The 23,332-nt window shown below is 43.6% G+C and overlaps 1 protein-coding gene across 1 annotated transcript in view; it reads right to left on the reverse strand.

The window, feature by feature from the left end:
• Positions 1–379: 379 nt before the first annotated feature.
• LOC124555995 (agrin-like) overlaps positions 380–23,332 on the reverse strand; it is a 149,904-nt gene continuing 126,951 nt past the window's right edge. The window contains exons 6-7 of the mRNA XM_047130039.1: positions 6,665–6,811; positions 380–447 (exon numbers count right to left, since the gene is read on the reverse strand). Of these exons, the coding sequence (XP_046985995.1) occupies positions 380–447; positions 6,665–6,811 (215 nt within the window). The remainder of the gene's footprint in view (positions 448–6,664; positions 6,812–23,332) is intronic.

Here is a 23,332-nt window from a genome sequence, read left to right on the forward strand (position 1 = left end):
AACTGCAATTTGTTTCTCCAGTCGCAGCATCATCGTCTGCAGAAGGGTACTGAATTTTTCTAGCTACTGATAGTGGTATATTAAGTCATTCAAAGTTTATCTGGTATGCATTCATCATCAACTTTGAGGGACAAACGGTTTAACCGATTCATATGACCAATCAATCGAAAATCAGGTATTATTTACGTTTCAGTTCACAAATAGACCTTTATGATCACGATATAGATTTTCTTTGAGACTTCAAAAACGTACATTTTCTCACGTTTGATATCAGCGCTTTAGAAAATCAAATAACCCTGTTTTAAAAAGTAGTGACGTTTATTGTACGATGTATACTTTGAAAGGTGTATCACATAGCTTGTGCCTAAATGAAGAACTATTACCGATTCACTGTCAAACTTGATGACGCCCTTGTTGCAACCATAAAAATTGTTTCACTGACACGCTCTAAAAAACGAAAGAAAATGTATCAATTTTAATCCTTGTAGCATCTTGGTACTAATTTCATTTACTCGAGTAGCTGTTGCAGAACTCATCTCGTAAAATATGGGAGTGGACGTAATTTGCATTCTCCCTCTTTATCTAACGGATATTAACGTGATGGTGCAGCCACCCCGCATGCAACCACGATTTCGTATTTCAGACTATGCTTCGATATTTTAGCATTCCACACACAGACACAACATGGCAGTGGGCTCACTGCTGCATAAAATATCCACCAGAAGAGAAAGCAAAATTTCATCCTCACTGCACTGCTGCATAAAATATCCACCAGAAGAGAAAGCAAAATTTCATCCTCACTGATAAGCCAAAAAATTATAACAAGGAAGTTGCAGGTTATGTTGCTCTCAGAAATAATTGTTAAGAAAAAACTTCTACACCCTGCGCTGTTTCCAAGTTAATTAGCATTGCAATTAGACAATTAGGTCATTGCGCGCGAAAATTAAAGGGGCCCATCAGAGACGGTGTTGCGAAACAGTTTCTTGGTTTGGTCTGGTTGTTTTGGGGAAGACCAGACAGCGAGGTCATCGGTCTCATCGGATTAGGGAAGGACTGGGAAGGAAGTCGGCCGTGCCCTTTGAAAGGAACCATCCCGGCATTTGCCTGAAGCGATTTAGGGAAATCACGGAAAATCTAAATCAGGATGGCCGGACGCGGGATTGAACCGTCGTCCTCCCGAATGCGAGTCCAGTGTCGAACCACTGCGCCACCTCGCTCGGTAACAGTTTCTTGACTTCGTTTCCTAAACACAAACAAGAGAGCGATACGAAAATTGGACGTAGAACGGCAGTTAGGAACAGACCCGAATCAAAGGCTGAGCAGTCTCCGCTATGAGAACACAGCTGACAGTAATTGTATCTGGCGAGCCGCTTGGATTTCTGCCTACAACGGTCTGACTGACTAGCTTCAATGTTAATTTACTCGGAAATAGCGCAACGTATCCAGGTCTTTTCTTAACTGTTGTTTGTCAGTATAGCCTACCCTGCAACATCCTTGTAAGTTCATCATACTGTTTCAGACCACCATGTATAGGCGGAGCAGGACTAATGAGGAATCACCTTGCGACGATACAGTCTGAAAATTGGGCAAATCCACTTACAGAAGCGACACTGAAAAAGGGAAGCGCGTGGGAATGTGGATTTCGGAAATTACGCTCCTGGTTGATCGCGTGCTACTGTTTTGAACACAAACAGAGATTTGTTGAAGGACAGTAAAACAAGGTGAAGCCTCATTACACAACGTAGAGATCGGGAGCTTGTCCGCTCTGCAAAGTAGGAAACGTTCCAATCTGTGGCAGTTTGATGATAAAGTGCTGTTCTGGTGTAGACACAAAAGTATTGGAACTGACCGTTCAACACCTATGGCTGAACGTGCGACTCTGCAGTAGAGCAGCAGACGACCCCTGTATGTCTCAATGATAACTAAACGACATCGTCAATTGTGACTGTGTTTTGAACATGATTTTATAGACAGGACCGTCGATCAATTGAAACGTGTCGTCAGGTCGAATGAATGACGTTTCTTGTTACACCAAGTCGATGAGCGTGCTGCACCACGGACTCAGGCTAGTGGATGCACTAAAATTATATGGCGGACGTTAACCTAGGCATTCATGGGGGTTTTGGTAGTAACGGATACAACCACAACAGCATTATTGAGGACAACATGCATCCTTTTAAGCTTGATGTCTTTCCCGATGGCGACGGTGTATTCCTGCAGCTTAACTGCCCATATCAGTTGGCCAAAATAGTGCTACAGCGGTTTGACGAGCATGATAGTGCACTAGTATTGATGACCTGGCCACAAGTTCGTTTAATCCGAACCTAATGGAAAACATCTGACTAAATATACGTCGCCATCTCTTCGCCCATAATCCATAGACACGTGATGTACGGGAATGGCTTAACATCTGTGTAGATATGTGCTGCCACATACCTTCGGAAAATTACCAAGAACTCGTTGTATCTTTGCTACGTCGAACTGTCGAGCTGCTGCTGTATTGCATTCTAAAGGTGGAACAACAAGCTATTAAGAACATGCACATAAATGTTTTAATGACAACAACCTTGTCACATGGTATGATATGCGCACGTGTTGTCATCTAAGAGTCACATCACAATAATATGCGTGTGGTGTGCCGTGAGAGTAATGGTATCTTTGCGGCTCACTACGTGGCGTCAATTCCACGTTGTTTTATGTCACAGAGGTATACTGCTGGTCATTAAAATTGCAGCAGCAGGAAAGAAAGCAAATAATGAAATTGTACTGATCGTTGGTATACGGTTCCGTTGCAATACTGATTCATTAAATTTGTATGTGATTTGAGGAAATATGGGAAGCTTAGTACACAGATTTGCCAAATTTGAAGAACAATGGTTGTAACGTGTGGTGTCACCGCCAGACACCACACTTGCTAGGTGGTAGCCTTTAAATCGGCCGCGGTCCGTTGGTATATGTCGAACCCGCGTGTCGCCACTATCAGTGATTGCAGACCGAGCGCCGCCACACGGCAGGTCTAGAGAGACTTCCTAGCACTCGCCCCAGTTGTACAGCCGACTTTGCTAGTGATGGTTCACAGACAAATTACGCTCTCATTTGCCGAGACGATAGTCAGCATAGCCTTCAGCTACGTCATTTGCTACGACCTAGCAAGGCGCCACTATCATTTGCTATTTATCTTGTGATGCATCTACCGTCAGACCGATGTTCACCATTTATGGATTAAAGTTAAGTATTCCCGCAACTACGTACTTTTCTTGCTAGTATAATTACTTTACCTGTTCCAGACCTCACGCCATCCTGCGTGAGTTAAACGCGTGCCTTTCGGCTACCCGTCATTGTGGATTGCCTGTCTTGCCAGTCCACAACATAACACAATACGGCTCTTCATCCACATGTACAGCTACGTGGTTACTCAGTAATTCACAATTAAGTGCTGTAATTTGAACAGCGCGCTGGAAAAACGAACACTTAAATCATTCCGTGAGGGTCCTGATTTCTCTTATTTGATTATAATGATAATTTCTAGCTATGTGCATGGGCACCAACAATATATTTGAAAATTCTGAGGAGAAAGCTGGTGACTGAAATCTTATGAGAAAATCCCGCCGTAATGAAACACGCCTTTGTTTTAATGACTGCCACCACAATTCGCTTATTATACCCGTCTGGTTGAAACGAGCTTGGACGACAGATACGACTACTTCATTCTATGCTGCATCAACTGTATGCTAGGGTTCGCTAATCGGAGTGGCTGGAGATTGGTAGCGTACTACTCTCACGTTAATATATGATTAGTTGTTTTCATCGTGCGTGCTACAGCAACAGCGAAGACCCTCTGTATCGAGGTAGGTCAGGACAACACAGGCAACAGGGATAACACGTTATCTCGTTGAAAGATGACCTCACGAACTCCTCGAAAGTAAGACACAGTCACCGGCCTTTACACGCCGGAATTATAAATCCAGCCGTCCAAATTACTGGCTATGGGAACTTAAGGTGACATTGTGTACCCAGTCGCACCCTATACTACCACGTCAGGTGTTGGGCCCGTATGACGGTGATGGATGCAGTCTAACAAAGTTCGTTGTCCTCGGAAACTCCACACAGGTATACGTCTATCCTGGTGCTGTACGCAGAACCGGAACTCGCCTGAAAAGAGGGCGTGGTGTTAAGCCTGTATCCATTACTGCCATTGATCACGCCACTATCGGCGCACTTCTCTCTGCAAATCCATCAAGGAGAGCCGCAAAAGGTCGCCGTGCCCAGAGTACGTGACTGTTAAAAGAAAAGAAAAATGTCGACTAGTGCCTTTGTCTTCCATGTCTACTCCTACTGGTGCCTTTGTCCTCCGTGCCTACTCCTACTTCTTCAAGAAATAGGGTACGCGCTTGAGCCTGTGTTGTCCAGCCCGCTGGCTATAAATAGCAGCAACTGGCTACACACGACATTCATTGCTGAAATAGGTGCTGGACTATGACTGCCCGTAATATCTAGACTAGAGAATCATTTGATGGTACGCCTAGTTTTTTCAGAAACTGATAAAAACGAAACAAAGGGGAAGCTAGAATAGGGTTTACCGTCCCGTCGACATCGAGGTTATTAGTGACGGTGACAGAACTGAACTCTACTGATAAACTTAGAAGTTTGTGTTTTTCTGTAACAAATATATTCAAATAAATAACAAATTAACCTAGTTATTGTACTGCACAAAGAAAACTGCATACCTTTGGAACTTCTAAAGACTATGCAACTGAAACAAGGACCATAAATTTAACGTCCACATGCCACAATAAAAACCACTAAGCACAAACAACAATACTCAGGGTTTATTGGTTTCCTTTCTTATCTAAATTCGAGGATATGTTTCATAGCTGGGATTTGGTACCGTGTCTCCTACAGTACTTAGTTTGCATTTCAGTGCGGATGATCTACGTAACACTGAAAGCTGTCTCATTTATCTGCAAAGTTTTTGATTGATCGTAGACAAAAAATTTACTGTGAATCGTCTTTTACATTTGACAGAAAGTAAGGTAGTGGTTTCAGAAAAGTTTCCTCAAGTAGTGAGGTAGAAACGGAGAATTTACACTGTCACCCGCTATTTGGCAGATAGTTGTGTAGAATACCAGACTAACTGTTTCTCCGAGACTGAACGTGAAACAATAAAGTCTTCTGTCACATGGGGTGTCCTTTTTGTTGCTGCTACAGGTACAATACGCGCTACGCATCAGACGGGCGTAAGAAGATCCCCTAGTCTGACAAAGCCCTAAGATCTGAAGCGAAACCCCGGTCCATTTTCAGAATAATTCCCCCTTTTGACAGCCACGAGTAACGGAAAAGGAAGCACTGCAATTTGTACCCGATGCTGCAGGTGGAGTTTAAAAGTAATAACCACTCGTTAACTGAATTTAAGAGAGTGCGATAAGCATACTAAATACGTTTTCGGTAAAGGCTTTAAAATCGTGGATGCTGTACAAAGACTGTGGAACTGATGTAATCGACCCCATAGTAGCAATACTTATTATACACCCCTAAAGATTTCCTAAACCCACGAACGACATTACGGTATGACAGCTTTGTAATATGTACCTTTCACTGAGTACTATTGTTGCAGTTAGCTTCTGACTACAGGGTGAACACGAATTCCAATCACATAAGTTCGGCGAGTATCCAGTGATATTTTCTGATTATATTCGTAGCACGAACCAGCAGCTTTCGGTGGAACGTTACAGATTAATTGCATTCGTTTGATTTCTTAGTCCCATTTGTCTTTGTATATTTATTTCACGTAAATTACCTTCACAACAGTGCTGCTGTCGACGGTGTGCGCTTTGTGTCTTGTTTGGAAACAAACCTGTTGCATTCACTAACGCTACTTGCTGTTTATAACAGTAATGCCCACATTACATTTCGCCTTCCGGATTGCACTCACTACTGCCCGATACTGTCTGTGGATTCTTTTAGCGCCAGCGGAAGTCGCACGTTAACAGTGACACACAGCTGCAAGGACAGACGCACTGATGAACAGTTGGTCAAAAAGCAATTCGTATATAGGTTCACTAAATGTAATGGAAGAGCGGCTGAAAGACGCTATGCCGCGCTGCCACGACGGCGGCAACCACAGCACATCAAATTTCATCTATACATAGGCACCTGCGAGGAAACCGATGCTTCTATGTAACGGTGATTGTATACAACGGAATTTCTGATCGTTCTAAAGGTATTTTCGAAGGAAAAATATTACCTGGGGGACTGAACCCAATACGTCATAACTTCATTGTTACTCCGTAGCGAGCCTCAGGATGTCATCTGTTTGTTATACCAAAATATTCAAAAAGTGGCACTGAACAACCTCCGAAATAATGTCGGTTGAGTTTGGGTTCACTGTTTAGATTACACCGTATTTCCGTTCATTTTCTATGATCTCTGTAGACGTGAGGATGGTCGCTGTGGAATACAGGACTGGTGATTAGCTGTTTGATTTCGTCACCTGAATAACTATCTTTTCAGAAGTTTCAAATCCAGTTGGCATGTCCATCACAAAACAAAATATTATGATGCATGATTTTATTCGTCACAAACTTTCCTTGAAAAGTGGGAATAAATCTTAGTAAAACTACTTTACGGTAGAACCGAGAGTGACTACCGCTGTACTTTGGCTTACCTGTGAGGCAGCCGGCGAGTGTGAGTACGCGGCCAGCGTCTGCGCAGCTGGTGCACTTGAGGCCCAGCACGCCGGGTCTGCACGCACACCGCCCCGTCATCTGCTCGCAGTCTTCTCGCGCCGACCCCAGTGGCGAGCAATCGCACGCTGCAACACACATCGTCGATTACTCCCCAGTTGATTGTCGCTGCTCTGCCATACAGTTACTCAAAACAGTTTCGATTCAATCTCAGGACTTTAATAGTCTCGGTATTTGAGTGCGTTTGTGTGTGTGTAGGGTTGCTATGCATATTCACTTCATTTTAAACTTCAAAGCAATTCCTCCCACTAACCTTTCAGTATCCAGTTTGAATAATTTGTGAAACAGACGGCCCATATGGCACTAAAAAGTTCAGTCTCGGTGATACTGTGCTGTGTATAAAACTTCATGTTTTGAAAACCACTCGTCAATAGTGCGATTGCTAAACTGATACGGAAACACTTCTTAGTCGCTGTGACTGGTCGCTATTGCATTCCTAGTGCCCAGCGTCTCGCCAGGTGTTGCATACAGATGCATAACCTATCACACATTCTTCATTAAGTTTTTCTTGAGTAGGTTAATTATTGAATTTTTATTTTGTGCCATAACTATATACAGGGTGACTCACCTAACGTTACCGCTGGATATTTTTCGTAAACCACATCAAATACTGACGAATCGATTCCACAGACCGAACGTGAGGAGAGGGGCTAGTGTAATTGGTTAATACAAACCATAACAAAATGCACGGAAGTATGTTTTTTAACACAAACCTACGTTTTTTTTAAATGGAACTCCGTTAGTTTTGTTAGCACATCTGAACATATAAACAAATACATAATCAGTGCCGTTTGTTGCATTGTAAAATGTTAGTTACATCCGGAGATATTGTAACCTAAAGCCGGCCGGTGTGGCCGTGCGGTTAAAGGCGCTTCAGTCTGGAACCGCGTGACCGCTACGGTCGCAGGTTCGAATCCTCCCTCGGGCATGGATGTGTGTGATGTCCTTAGGTTAGTTAGATAGTAGTTCTAAGTTCTAGGGGACTGATGACCACAGATGTTAAGTCCCATAGTGCTCAGAGCCATTTTTTTTGTAACCTAAAGTTGACGCTTGAGTACCACTCCTCCGCTGTTCGATCGTGTGTATCGAAGAGCACCGAATTACGTAGGGATCCAAAGGAACGGTGATGGACCTTAGGTACAGAAGAGACTGGAACAGCACATTACGTCCACATGCTAACACCTTTTTATTGGTCTTTTTCACTGACGCACATGTACATTACCATGAGGGGTGAGGTACACGTACACACGTGGTTTCCGTTTTCAATTACTGAGTGGAATAGAGTGTTTCCCGACATGTCAGGCCATCATTTGCTGCACACATTTGCAATCTCTGGCGTATTGAAAGTCGTATACGCCGCAGTACATCTGGTGTAATGTCGCCGCAAGCTGCCACGATACGTTGTTTCTTATCCTCTGGGGTTGTTGGCACATCACGGTACACTTTCTCCTTTAATGTGCCCCACAGAAAGAAGTCCAGAGGTGTAAGATCAGGAGAACGGGCTGGCCAATTTATGCGTCCTCCACGTCCTATGAAACGCCCGTCGAACGTGTATCTCACCCCCCATGTTAATGTACATGTGCGTCAGTGAAAAAGGCCAATAAAAAGGTGTTAGCATGTTGACGTAATGTGCTGTTCCAGTCTCTTCTTTACCTAAGGTCCATCACCGTTCCCTTTGGATCCCTACGGAATTCGGTGCTCTCCGATACACACGATCGAACAGCGGAGGAGTGGTACTCAAGCGTCAACTTTAGGTTACAATATCTCCGGATGTAATTAACATTTTACAATGCAACAAACGGCACTGATCACGTATTTGTTTATATGTTCCGATGTGCTAACAAAACTAACGGGGTTCCATTTAAAAAACGTAGGTTTGTGTTAAACAACATACTTCCGTACATTTTTTTATGGTTTGTATTAACCAATTGCACTAGCCCCCCTCCTCACGTTCGGTCTGTGGAATCGATTCGTCAGTATTTGATATGGTGACTCACCCTGTATACAGGGTGAGTCACCTAACGTTACCGACGGATATATTTCGTAAACCACGTCAAATACTGACGAACCGATTCCACAGACCGAACGTGAGGAGAGGGGCTAGCGTAATTGTTTAATACAAACGATAAAAAATGTTTTTAACACAAACCTACGTTTTTTTAAATGGAATCACGTTAGTATTGTTAGCACATCTGAACATATAAGCAAATACGTAATCATTTCCGTTTGTTGCATTGTAAAATCGTAATTACGTCCGGAGATATTGTAACCTAAAGTTGACGCTTGAAACCTCCGACGTTCAGTTGCGTGTTGTAACAAACACGGGCCACGGTCGGCGAGCAGCATATGCAGGGACATATTTACGATGACGACCGTGTTTACGAGTGAGGCTGTAGTGCACTGTTGTGGTTTGGTCTAGCTGTCGCAGTGTCCGCATGTAGCGCTTGCTGCTATTGTTATTCTGCATTCGTCTCCGCACGCAGACCTACTGTAGTACACCGTGTTACCAGACGTCTGTGATAGTGTAGTGTTGTAGGAACTGTGTCCATGTTGTATTCGAACTCTGAAAAGGGGGAGATGATACTCATATATGGCGAGTGTCGACGAAATGCAGCTGAAGCCTTCAGGGTGTATGCAGAACGGTACCCGGACAGAGAGCATCCAACGTGCCGCACATTGCAAAACATCTACCGCCAACTGTGTGCAACAGGTATGGTCGTAGCACGCAAACGGCTCCATAACAGGCCCGTCACAGGAGAAGTGGGTGCAATTGGTGTATTAGCTGCTGTTGCCATGAACCCACACATGAGTACACGGGACATTGCCAGAGCCGGTGGACTGAGTCAAAGTAGTGTCATGCGCATACTGCATCGTCACCGCTTTCACCCGTTTCATGTGTCGATACATCAGCAATTACATGGTGATGACTTTAATCATTGAGTGCAATTCTGGCAATGGACATTAACAGAGAATGCGTTGCAGATCTACCTGTTTACCGATGAAGCGGGTTTCACAAACCACGGGGCAGTGAATCTACGGAACATGCATTACTGGTCCGTGGACAATCCTCGCAGGCTTAGACAGGTAGAGCGACGGCGACCGTTGAGTGTAAATGTATGGTGCGGAATCATTGGCGACAACCTCATTGGTCCTCACTTCATTTCAGGGGCCCAAACAGCTGCAACATACATCGCGTTTCCACAGAATGATCTGCCAACGTTGCTCGAAAATGTCCCACTGGAAACGCGTCGACGTATGTGGTATCAGCATGATGGTGCACCTGCACATTCCGCAATTAACACTAGGCTGACCCTTGACAGGATGTTCGACGGGCGTTTCATAGGACGTGGAGGACGCATAAATTGGCCAGCCCGTTCTCCTGATCATACACCTCTGGACTTCTTTCTGTGGGGTACGTTAAAGGAGAATGTGTACCGTGATGTGCCTACAACCCCAGAGGATATGAAACAACGTATTGTGGCAGCCTGCGGCAACATTACACCAGATGTACTGCGGCGTGTACGACATTTATTACGCCAGAGATTGCAATTGTGTGCAGCAAATGATGGCCACCTCATTGAACATCTATTGGCCTGGCATGTCGGGACACACTCTATTCCACTCAGTAATTGAAAACGGAAACCACGTGTGTACGTGTACCTCACCTCTCATGGTAATGTACATGTGCGTCAGTGAAAAAGACCAATAAAAAGGTGTTAGCATGTGGACGTAATGTGCTGTTCCAGTCTCTTCTGTACCTAAGGTCCATCACCGTTCCCCTTGGATCCCTACGTAATTCGGTGCTCTCCGATACACACGATCGAACAGCGGAGGAGTGGTACTCGAGCGTCAACTTTACGTTACAATATCTCCAGATGTAACTAACATTTTACAATACAACAAACGGCACTGATCACGTATTTGTTTATATGTTCAGATGTGCTAACAAAACTAACGGGGTTCCATTTAAAAAAACGTAGGTTTGTGTTAAAAAACATACTTCCGTGCATTTTGTTATGGTTTGTATTAACCAGTTACACTAGCCCCTCTCCTCACGTTCGGTCTGTGGAACTGATTCGTCAGTATTTGATGTGGTTTACGAAATATATCCAGCGGTAATGTTAGGTGACTCACCCTGTAAATTCTGAAAGTTAAAACTGTGCTTATTCTTATTAATGAAATATATAATGAAAACCGGACACCTGCCACATGGTAACGGTGGAATAGTTTCATTCAAAAATAATCACCACATGATTTAAGGCGTTTATCCCACTGGAGGACGAGACAATCTATTCCTGTTTGGTAAAACGCGGTCGGCAGCTGACGGATCAACAACTGCACTCACCCTTCCACTTCCTCGTCCGACTGAAACCGGTATCCACACATATCTTTCTTCAGGTAGTGAAGGAGTTAAAAATTACGATTCTGGTTGTACGGAGGATGTTGCAGTTTTTCCAAACGTAAGAGCTGAAGCGTGGTTTACAGCTGATTGGCAGTTTGGCGAAGGGCGTTATTGTACAACAGGATGAGTCCGTCCGACAGAATTCCTGGGCACTTTGACTTTATAGCGCATCACAGTTTCTACTAAGTGTCTTCATAGTGCTGCTCAACGATTGTGGTTCCACCTTCGAGGAACTCCGCGAGCACCCCTGCAGCCGATGAAAAGATCGTATTGACTTTATCAGAATACGTTTGAACGCATTTGGATTTCTTTGGCGGCAGAGATATGGGATGTTTCCACTATTGGCTTTGTCTTTTGGCGTCGGGTTGTCGGAATGCTACTGGACGGAATCATTCTGTTGTACGATAACACCCGACCTCCCGCAGCCAGTTTGACGAAGGTTATGCTTCAGCGATTTGGTTGGACAGCACTGCTACGTCGCCCGTACAGCCTGGGTCTTCCACCGTATGATTTTCACTTCTTTGGTGACCGTAAGGAAGGCATGCGTGGACATCGGCCTAAGTTGGACGAGGAAGTGCATGAGTGGGTGCGGTTGTGAATCCATCAGCTGCCGACAGCGTTCTACAAAACAGGAGTGAACCGTTTCGTCTCACAGTGGGATAAATGTCTTATTGCGTGTGATAATTACTTTTTAATGGAACCATACAATGATCCCGTTGTGATTGGTGTTGTTTTTTCATTTGATTGCCCCTTATACGTACCGCCATAGTAGCTTTGTGGCAGTATATAAAGTCGTAGCAGCGAACTAATAAACACACTGATGAGCAAAACAGTATAACCACTGGTCACTGATACACTGAATGCAGCCTGTTGGCGATATAGGCAATTAATGTAGCGATGATATTGACCGAAAATGGGAAACTCTATAGATGTAACTGACTTTGACAAAGAGTGCATTGTTACCGCCCGGGGCCTGTGAGGGAGCATCGCGGAAGTGTCGAAGGTCGTCGGCGGTTCACATGCTACTGCCATGAGCATTTACGGAAGTGAATGAAAGGCAGTGAAACCACGTGCAGGTGACGAGATATTCGACACCCACTCTGCATTACAGAGCATGCAGGTGTCTATAATGCCGCATATGTGGCGTTTAGGGTCAGACCTGACAAAGAGTACAATGCTGATGGAAGTTTCAGAGTTCACTGATGAACAAGGGGCTTCAAGCCTGTAGCCCATATGTATTACCATTTCACCCATCAAAATCATAAATCAAGATTTCACCGTGTATCGATTGAAATATGTCGCATGGGCTGATGAGTTACCATTTTTCTTACACCAGGAAGATGGTCACCTACGGATTCGTCATCATCAAGGCGAACCATTTGCGCAGGTTGGTGGTGTAGTATTATGATACCGCAGGACATTCACCTTGTCTTCCATGGGACCTATGGTAGTAATCAAGGCTCAGTTAAACCTGTGGACTACGTGAACGTTAATTTGGACCAACTGTATCCCATCATTCTCGCTGTCTTTGTTGACGACGATGGTATCATCCAGCAAGGAAACTGTACTTGTTACATTACCAGTGGTTTCTGAGCATGTTAGTGGACTCACGTTGACGTATTTATTACCAAATTCGTGTTATCTAAGCCTGATGGAACACATGTGGGAATATATCGAGCGCCAGATCTGCGGCCATTAATCACCAGTCTGTAATTTAATGGCTTTTTTGTGACGGCTCCCAAACCCAAGGTCCTCGGCGGTACTTTTGGGGCAGCCACCACAAATTGTATAAGGCGTGGGTAGGGACCAGGATGTAGCTATGTCTGTTGGCAGAAAAATAATTAATGACAAGAATTGCGCCAACTAGAGTGAAGAGATAACTTATCTTTATTTCTGACAAAACGTGCACCAGCAATACAAGTCCAAGTAATATCCAAGAGAAATCCGTGTACTGAGCCTAGTCGAATACAATAGCAAATACCACACTGCAATGGCTCCGTTATAAACTCCACGAAAGGCTAGCAATAGCCATTCAAGAATAGACTGTCCGTCTGGGGGCCAGCGCTCCTCTTTATATGCAAAAGGCAGAGGGCGCTGCGGACCCGAGCTCAGCCATGGTACGACCTCTTCCGTCGGCGGTAACGCCCTGAGACGCCGACGGCCGCGACAGGAACTGTGGCCAGCGATGTCACGGTCAGGGTGCGCGTGCGCGAGTTGGTTGGTTGGTTGGGTCCGTGGATACAACAGTTTTTGTGTAACCAATGTCTACAGATTTGGTGTTACATACCTCCGAAAAGATAACATGGGCTTTTAAATGGTTCAAATGGCTCTGAGCACTATGGGACTCAACTGCTGAGGTCATTAGTCCCCTAGACCTTAGAACTAGTTAAACCTAACTAACCTAAGGACATCACAAACATCCATGCCCGAGTCAGGATTCGAACCTGCGACCGTAGCGGTCTTGCGGTTCCAGACTGCAGCGCCTTTAACCGCACGGCCACTTCGGCCGGCCATGGGCTTTTAGAACGCTGGAGTACATGCCAAGAAGAATCGCGGCTGTATTCTTTTCCAGTGACGTACCAACACAGTATTAAACAGCGATTCATAATGTTTTAGGTCATCTGTGTGGTAAACGTGCTTTGATATTGTGCTGAGGATACGTGAGCAGGAGACTTGTTGAGTACTCACGGAGGCATCCCTGTTGGTCCTGTGAGATCGTGGCCAGTCCCCAGTAGCCAGGCAGGCAACGGTCACAGCGGGAGCCACCGACGCCTGGCCGGCACAAGCAGCCCCCTTGTCCAGTGCAGCTTCCTGGTAGTGACCCTGCATCATTCAAACACAACCGCTATGCTGTAGTCTCACTTGCTGTCGAATACTTTGTTTTCTACTTTACTCTAATCTACTCTTACTGGTAGAAACATCAGTCATGTGGTACACAGTTTTAATCTGCCAGGAAGTTTCATATCAGCGCACACTCCGCTGCAGAGTGAAAATCTCATTCTGGAAACATCCCCCAGGCTGTGGCTAAGCCATGTCTCCGCAGTATCCTTTCTTTCAGGAGTGCTGGTTCTGCAAGGACCGCAGGAGAGCTTCTGTAAAGTTTGGAAGGTAGGAGACGAGATACTGGCAGAAGTAAAGCTGTGAGGACCGGCCGTGAGTCGTGCTTCGGTAGCTCAGATGGTACAGCAATTGCCCACGAAAGGCAAAGGTCCCGAGTTCGAGTCTTGGTCGGTGCACACAGTTCTAATCTGCCAGGAAGTTTCATATCAGCGCACACTCCGCTGCTGAGTGAAAATCTCATTCTGGAAACATCCCCCAGGCTGTGGCTAAGCCATGTCTCCGCAGTATCCTTTCTTTCAGGAGTGCTGGTTCTGCAAGGACCGCAGGAGAGCTTCTGTAAAGTTTGGAAGGTAGGAGACGAGATACTGGCAGAAGTAAAGCTGTGAGGACCGGCCGTGAGTCGTGCTTCGGTAGCTCAGATGGTACAGCAATTGCCCACGAAAGGCAAAGGTCCCGAGTTCGAGTCTTGGTCGGTGCACACAGTTCTAATCTGCCAGGAAGTTTCATATCAGCGCACACTCCGCTGCTGAGTGAAAATCTCATTCTGAAAACTCATTATAGTTGATATAATCGTCCTTGAGATATTCAGCAACTGTTTAGACAATTAAGATAATTCTCATTCATTGTTCCGTCACAGTTGCTCAGTTTTTAATTAGATTGCATGTATCGATCACTATGGATCAGCTTCAGATCAAAGCAATTGCGTCAGAAACCCATCTTGTCTACTTAGAAGCACAAATCAGGGTAATCTGATATGTGGTTCTGAGTAGACAAGACGTGTAGCTGACGCAACTACTTTGACACGAAAATGATCCAGAGTGATCGAAACATGTTATTTAGTTAAGAATGAGCAGCTGAGACGGAACAATAAATGAGAATTGTCCTAATTAACAAAAGTGTTGGCTTTCCAGCTGAATCTTCGTGCCATTCAGAATTCATGTGCGTGTCTGTAGATAAGTGAAACTTCTTAAAACTGGTGAATGGCCAGCTTGTGAGCGCGCCCTGATATCTGTGACCGTAAAATATACAGAATTTACAAAGCGCACTTTATATGCTTTTGTATTAACCAACTATGAACATCACAGACAGTCCAATCGAAATGTTCTCTTCATGCCATCTACATTTTTCTTGAAATTTCAATTTCAGTCAGGTTTCCTTAGATTCAATAAAATCTTATACATTAGAGAATCGTCAATCTATCTTTCTCATTACGTTCCTCCAACATGTCTTTCGACATCGGAAATACTGACCAGGAGACCACCGTCATCTTCATCAAAGCACTTGAAACCAATAGAGATACTGATTAGGTCTTTAATTTCTCCATCAGTACAACAACTGGGTTTTAAATAGTGATGTTTGAGTTTGACTCCCTTTGTTAGTTCTGGTACTTCATCGCAGGTAGTATATTTTTGACTATCTCATTTTTATTTACGGTTTGCACCGAAACGATCAGCTGTTGTGAAAGGGAATTAATAAGACGTTCAAGCTCAAATTATTTACAGTAGTCATTGTCAGATAAATTAAATGAAGGGTGTCAGACAACAGTTACTCATGGAGCGCCACCCACTGTAAGATCCTCTAGGTTAGCAGAAGTTCATTGACGACAACTTACGACTACTAGCGACAATTACTAATCAGTGACCATGCCTTAAGAATGAACACTTCCACAACAAATGTAAATAAATATAGCGCAATAACTTACTTTGAATTAATGCTGGACAGTTACTAGCTACAATTGGAAAATGGAAGTAGTTAGCCTTTTTCGAGTCTATTTTGATATGTGACTGTTCTGTTGTACGAATAGCCATTTGAAGTTTATGAAGTTGTGTGCATGTAGTGACGTGGGCACCGAGAGGCTGACTTTTTCGTTCCTTACGAAGACAACATTTCAGAGATGGAACTCGCACTATGGATATCCTTCCTCATGCGACCGCGTTCACATGTAGTAGTTCAGCCACTCAGTCGATCACACCTTCACTTCATTTTATTACAGTTTTTTAGTGGTATGCGGAGACTGCTGACATATAATCTTTCTTTCCTTATGAGGTACGTATTGTTCACAAGCACTGTAATCCTGAATATTCTGGCCGTAGGAACGTAAATTTTATTCGATGTTTTTCGACACCTAGTCAACATACTTTATTTAATTTATTAACGATTGTGTCACTTTCAAGATTTTACTTAATTTTTATACATTTGTAATTACCGTCCATTTAAAGGACAAGATTATATTGTTTTAATGTTGGCACGAACGTACAAGGTATGTACCTCTTGGGAAAAAAGCACCAATATACACTGACGGGAAAAATCGTAACACCAAAAAGTAATTAATATAAAGTAATGGAATTTTTAGAATATATTTGTCTAGGTAACATATTGAAGTGCTTAGCATTGTAGGATCACAGGTAAATGTAAGCACGAGATAAGCCACAGAAAATGTTAAATGCTGGTACATTAATAACCGGTGTAATCGTCAGAATTTTGAATACAAATATGAAAACGAGTATGCATTGTGTTGCACAGGTGCCGGACGCTAGTTTGTGGGATATAGTTCCAAGCCTGAGGCACTTGGTCGTTATATACATGGACGGCAAATGCTGTTTGTGGATGACGCTGGACTTGTCGTCTGATGATGTCCCATATTCGTACGTACCCGATAGGAGTTCGAGCAGGCCAAGGCAATCCGTCGACAATGTGTGGAGCATGTTTGGTTACTACAGTGGTTTATGGGCGAGCGTTAACCTCTAGGAAAGCACCCCCCTGGAATGCCGTTCATAAATGGCAGCACAACAGGTCGAATCACCAGATTGACGTACAAATTTGTAGTCAGAGTGCGTGGAATAACCACGAGAGTGCTCCTACGGTCATACGAAATCGCACCCCAGATCATAACACCAGGTGTAGGTCCAATGTGTCTAGCTCGCACAGAGGCTGGTTGCAGGCACTCAACTGGCGTCCTTCTAACCAACAACCACCCATCGCTGGCATCGATGCAGAACGAGCTTTCGTCAGAATACACAACAGACCTCCACCCCGCCCTCAAATAGGCTCTCGCTTCACACCGCTGAAGTCGCAAATGGCGGTGGTTTGGAGTTAGTGGAATGCACGATACGGGGCGTCTGGCTCGGAGCTGTGCTTTAAGTAATCGATTTGAAACAGTTCGGTGTGTCATTGTGGCGCCAACTACTACTCAGATTGCTGCCGCAATGGGGCTCGACGCGTCAGAGCCATACACCGACGTGCGGTGCTCTGTCTTCTTGTGACCGTACATTCTCGTACCCACCACTTAAAGCAATCACGCACTGTTGCTACATTCCTGCCGAGTCTTTCTGCAGTATCGCAGAAGGAACATCCACCTTTTCGTAGCCCTATTACCCTATTAAACGACCTAGTTCATTCTCAGTGAGGTGTTGATAATGGGGTTTTTGTCGCCTTTAACGCATTTGTGACTAACATCAATTCACCACGTCCAATATGAAAGATAACTAACAATCACGACCGTTACAAGATGTATTGAAAGCAAACTTGATCTGCATCGTCATAGTGGATTTCTTAGCGTCACTCTTACGTGACTGGCGCGAAATTTGCACAGGCATCATCTTTCTGGTGTTGAAACACGCCTACCAAGTTTGGTTTATGGCGTACAAATCCTTCTTGGTGTTGCGGTATTTTTACGTCAGTGTATTTGTGTAGAAAGTTTTTTTACGTTATGGCCATGAAACACTGTGACTGTGATGAATGAAGTTTTGTAAAATAACTGCAACCGGTCGGCGTTTGTGATGGTTCAATTTTTATTTTGTTATAACTGGTCTCGTATCGCATTGTGATTCAACTTCAGATGGCACACATTTTCAGTCGTTGTTTGCAGCATTGTGGGGGCCATGAAGAGTTATTAACATGCATAGATTAATCATGGTGCAAAACATAATTTATGCTTAAGTCAAAGCACTACTTTAGCACAAGCAACAACCGTTATTTATTGTCGATATTGTACGAAACGTAAATTCTAGTTGTGAAATATTGATATTCGTATTGATTCTTAAGATTCGTTTTTGAAATTAAAGGAAAATATGAAAGTCCACTCTCTATTTGTTTCAGCAAATGCTGAAGTGCCCGGCAACAGACGTCCCCTTACTGTCCAGAATCTCAGCATGAAATGGTTGAAATAGCTCTGAGCACTATGGGACTTAACATCTATGGTCATCAGTCCCCTAGAACTTAGAACTACTTAAACCTAACTAACCTAAGGACATCACACACATCCACGCCCGAGGCAGGATTCGAACCTGCGACCGTAGCAGTCGTGCGGCTCCGGACTGAGCGCCTAGAACCGCTAGACCACCGCGGCCGGCAATCTCAGCATGCCGACTGTCATAAACTGCAAGTTGGTTACTCAGCAATTTTCGTACATTTACAACGAATAGTATTTATTAAAGGGAAACAGTGATTTTAAAATAATTATCCTTTTTGCAATTTAATTTGCAACCTTCCATAAATCATTTCATTAACCTAGTTATTTTGTAACTCACTTTAATTTGTAATATGTCATTTCCATGTGATTTTATCGATATTTATGTGTAATTTTAGTGATTTATTTCAGGTAATTTATGTTATAAAACGCAGGCCCTGCGGTACAGATATTTTTCATATTCGTTAACAAAATAAACTGACAGCAGGGGCAGCGAAGCCCACTGCCTCCCTCCACCTTCTCTCCCTGCTGACACCACTGAGTTAATGTGATCCAATCTGTTAAATGTGTGCAGGAACCGGAAACTAAGTTCCTAAAATTCATTACTGATCAGAAGGAGAAATATTGATCATTGTGTACAGCTCAATACAACTTATTTTGTGATACTATTATTACTGGGTTAATTTACCTAATGAATTCGTATTATTACTTGTGACATTTATAATGACATATATGTTTATAAATTTCAGACTGAAAGTTGGTATTCACTGCTGCACCTTAGACACAAATCGATGACGTGAGTTTTGTAAACATGTCTGTTACAGTTTTGACGCAAAAAGATCATCTCATCGTTACTACCTGATGGGCAGAAAATGTCACTAGTACTTTTATTGGTTTTTCCATATCTTTTACATTTCAGTAGTGGGACAGTATATTCGGCTTCTTGGATGTTCTTGACAATTCAGCAGTTTTCTCGACCTACGGAGTTGAAATCTGTTTCAGTATGGTACTATATGAGTGTTTTCAAGTTCTTCTAAGAATAATCTCACACTTACGAATTTCTTTGCGTTCCACTGACGTGAGTTCTACTTAAGTACACAACACTCAAGTCATGTGTGTATCATCACCTGTGCGACCTAAAAAACAATCTTTGGCCGGCGATTGGTCCTTTGTTTACAGGTCAAAGTACTTGTTACCTGATAAAGTGCGTCAACAATCCCTTTAGGTCTGTTGCAGACCTCGATCATTTTTTGCTTTTGTTAGTCACCTTTACTGTTGATTTAGATGTCGATATTTGTCGTACACGTAAGTATGACAATTTTTTTTGGAACGTCTTTGGAGTTTAAAACTTTGTGCCAGAATGGTAATCGAACCTGGGAAATTTTCAAAAGTCTCAAATTCAAGTCCTAGTTGGGCACACAGTTTTATTCCGCCAGGAAGTCAACACTAAGCTCATACGCCGCTAAAGAGTGAAATTTCATTCTGAATATATTTTTGTTATTCTATGACAATTTTGTTGAAACGTCTTCGGAGGTTATAACTTTGTGCCGGACAGGTAATCGAACCTGGGAAATTTTCAAAAGTCTCAGATTCAAGTCCTAGTTGGGCACACAGTTGTATTCTGCCAGAAAGTCAACACTAAGCTCATACACCGCTAAAGAGTGAAATTTCATTCTGAAGACATTTTTGTTATTCTTTGGGCTGCGATTAATCACTAAAGTGTCAATCGTCAAGTAATATGGTAGACCATGAACTCCCCTGTAGATTATTCCTGTGTAATTTGCGTATTGTTTGTGGCATAATTCTTAGTAGTTTCTCTTTCATATTTGTCTCTTACTGTTCCAAATAGAAATAAGTTGAAAAAATTTCACAAGCCACATTTTTCCGTCTTAGTTTACTTGTGAGCTGAAGCACAACTCTTGCTTAATCTCAGTGTTTGTCACTTCATAATTAAATTATCAGTTGTTGCATAAAGTGCTATTTCAAATGAACTTTCTTTGTTAGTAGTTCTGGCGGCTGTGAACCTTGTAATTACAATTGTATTCTTGACAACTTGGCTGCAGAAATGTGGCTGTGTTGCAGAAGTGGACGTAGCCGGTATTCCACAGAAGAAGAATAGTGTATTGTTGACAGAATGCTGACTGTATAAAACATCGTAATACTGACTCTCAGAACCATGTATGGTCTTCCGAGTCAGAACGGTTCACAATCGCTTCTATTTCAGGATCACTAGTGATTTATTTGCTATGGTGAGTATTCATGTACGTTACTACACTACAGCAACTGAGCAATGCAGAGAACACTCTGTCAATGGTATTTCATATGAAAAATAATGCAAAAGAAATCATTTGTTTATAATTCATCCATTGTTATATGAAAGTAAATACCGGATATCAGTCATGTGTAACATGTCAGTAGAACCCAGAAAAGATTCTAATATTAGTAGAACTTTGTATATAATGGTAAGCAGAGGTGGGCTGCAGAGTGGAGCAGCAACTGTTGTCGTAGAAAGCAGGACAGTAGCAGAAATGATTAGCGGACAAGTTAAGGCAAAAAACAGAGGATTTACTTAATCTTTATTTCTCCAAGCAGACGAAGACTGAATTCAAACAGCGCAGCAAGTCCAGCTCATCGATGGCAACAAGGAAGACTCTCACTGTACTAAGTACGAACTATGTTGTTGTAGCCATAAGTAAATGGCGTTTGCGTAGCGTCACGTGAAGATAGGGCTCCGAGCGCAAGCGGGCTGTGTGTCTGCCGCTGGTCATTCACTACTGAAGTGGCTGAGGGCGCTTGTGGTCCAGTGCCTCTGGCAGAGGTGTACACATTCCTCTTTTAACGTGCCAAAGCCTCCCTGCTAGATAGGCAGGCAAGCTGCCGCACGTTATCAGCCGAATGGGGAGGTGCTTTACTCCCGTCCAAGCAAGCTTGTCACAACCGTAGTAGGCTGAAGGAACTTTGTTCCGTGTTCTCGCTGTGCTACGTTACGCTACGTAACATTTTGTACTTTACGCTTTCAGCTGTGTGAACAGCAGCATTCGAAAGTTGATGCACATACTTATTTTACCTGAGTATAGCAAGACAAAGCTCAATGAAAGATATATTCGTTTTGGGTCATTGTAAGCCACAAAATGGTGGATTTAATTTGTCCTTTTTTCTGCTTTTCGGCTTCTTTCGGAGCTATTAATATAATTTGATATAAACGGCTTTCTCTGCAATTTCACTCTCTTTCTACTATTACAGGTTATTCTCAATTTGGTCACTGCTAATATACACTACTGGCCATTAAAATTGCTGCACCACGAAGATGACGTTCTCCAGACGCGAAATTTAACCGACGGGAAGAAGATGCTGTGATACGCAAATGATTAGCTTTTCAGAGCATTCACACAAGGTTGGCGCCGGTGGTGACACCTGCAACGCGCTGACATGGGAAAAGTTTCGAGCCGATTTCTCATACATAAACAGCAGTTGACCGGCGTTGCCTGGTGTAACGTTGTTGTGATGCCTCGTGTAACGAGGAGGAATTCGTACCATCACGTTTCGGACTTGGATAAAGGTCTGATTGTAGCCTATCGCGATTGCGGGTTATCGTATCGCGACATTGCTGCTCGCGTTGGTAGAGATTCAATGACTGTTAGCAGAATATCGAATCGGTGTGTTCAGGAGGGTAATACGGAACGCCGTGCTGGATCCCAACAACCTCGTATCACTAGCAGTCGAGATGACAGGCATCTTATCCGCATGGTTCTAACGGATTGTGCAGCCACGTCGCGATCCCTGAGTTAACACATGGGGACGTTTGCAAGACAACAACCATCTGCACGAACAGTTCGACGACGTTTGCAGCAGCATGGACTATCAGCTCGGAGACCATGCCTGCGGTTACCCTTGACGCTGCATCACAGACATTAGCGCCTGCGATAGTGTACTCAACGACGATCCTGGATGCACGAATGGCCAAACGTCATTTTTTTTCGGATGAATCCAGGATCAGTTTACAGGATCATGATAGTCGCATCCGTGTTTGGCGACATCGCGGTGAACGCACATTGGAAGCGTGTATTCGTCATCGCCATACTGGCGTATCACCCGGCGTGATGGTATGGGGTGCCATTGGTTACACGTCGCGGTCACCTCTTGTTCGCACTGACGGCACTTTGAACAGTGGACGTTACATTTCGGATGTGCTACGACCCGTGGCTCTACCCTTCATTCGATCCATGAGAAACCCTACATTTCAGCAGGATAATGCACGACCGCATGTTGCAGGTCCTGTACGGGACTTTCTGGATACAGTAAATGTTCGACTGCTGCCCTGGCCAGCACGTTCTCCATATCTCTCACCAATTGAAAACGTCTGGTGAATGGTGGCCGAGTAACTGGCTCGTCACAATACGCCAGTCACTACTCTTGATGAACTGTGGTATTGTGTTGAAGCTTCATGGGCAGCTGTACCTGTACACGCCATCCCAGCCCTGTATGACTCAATGCCCAGGCGTATCAAGGCCGTTATTACGGCCAGAGGTGGTTGTTCAGGGTACTGATTTATCATGATATATGCCCCCAAATTGCGTGAAAATGTAATCACATGTCAGTTCTAGTATAATATATTTGTCCAATGAATACCCGTTTATCATCTGCATTTCTTTTTGGTGTAGCAATTTTAATGGCCAATAATGTATGTTCTATGTAGTAAGTAGAGCCATCGCTTTGCACCTAAAAACCTAAAGATGTCTGTTATACTGGAACGCCAAGTAAACAGAAGTTTTCACGTCTAGTTTCTGTAACCTTACTGTTTTCTAGCCGATTATGAGGCCAGCTAGATTATTTTTAATAAATTTTCCTAGGATGTGTATTGCGGGTTCGCTGAATTCTTTGTAAGTGGTCGAAACAATTCCATCTAAATTCTCAAACGCATTGTAGCAAACGCGAATG

The sequence above is a fragment of the Schistocerca americana genome, chromosome X (genome assembly GCF_021461395.2).
Source record: "Schistocerca americana isolate TAMUIC-IGC-003095 chromosome X, iqSchAmer2.1, whole genome shotgun sequence".
NCBI classification, from domain to species: Eukaryota; Metazoa; Arthropoda; class Insecta; order Orthoptera; family Acrididae; genus Schistocerca; species Schistocerca americana.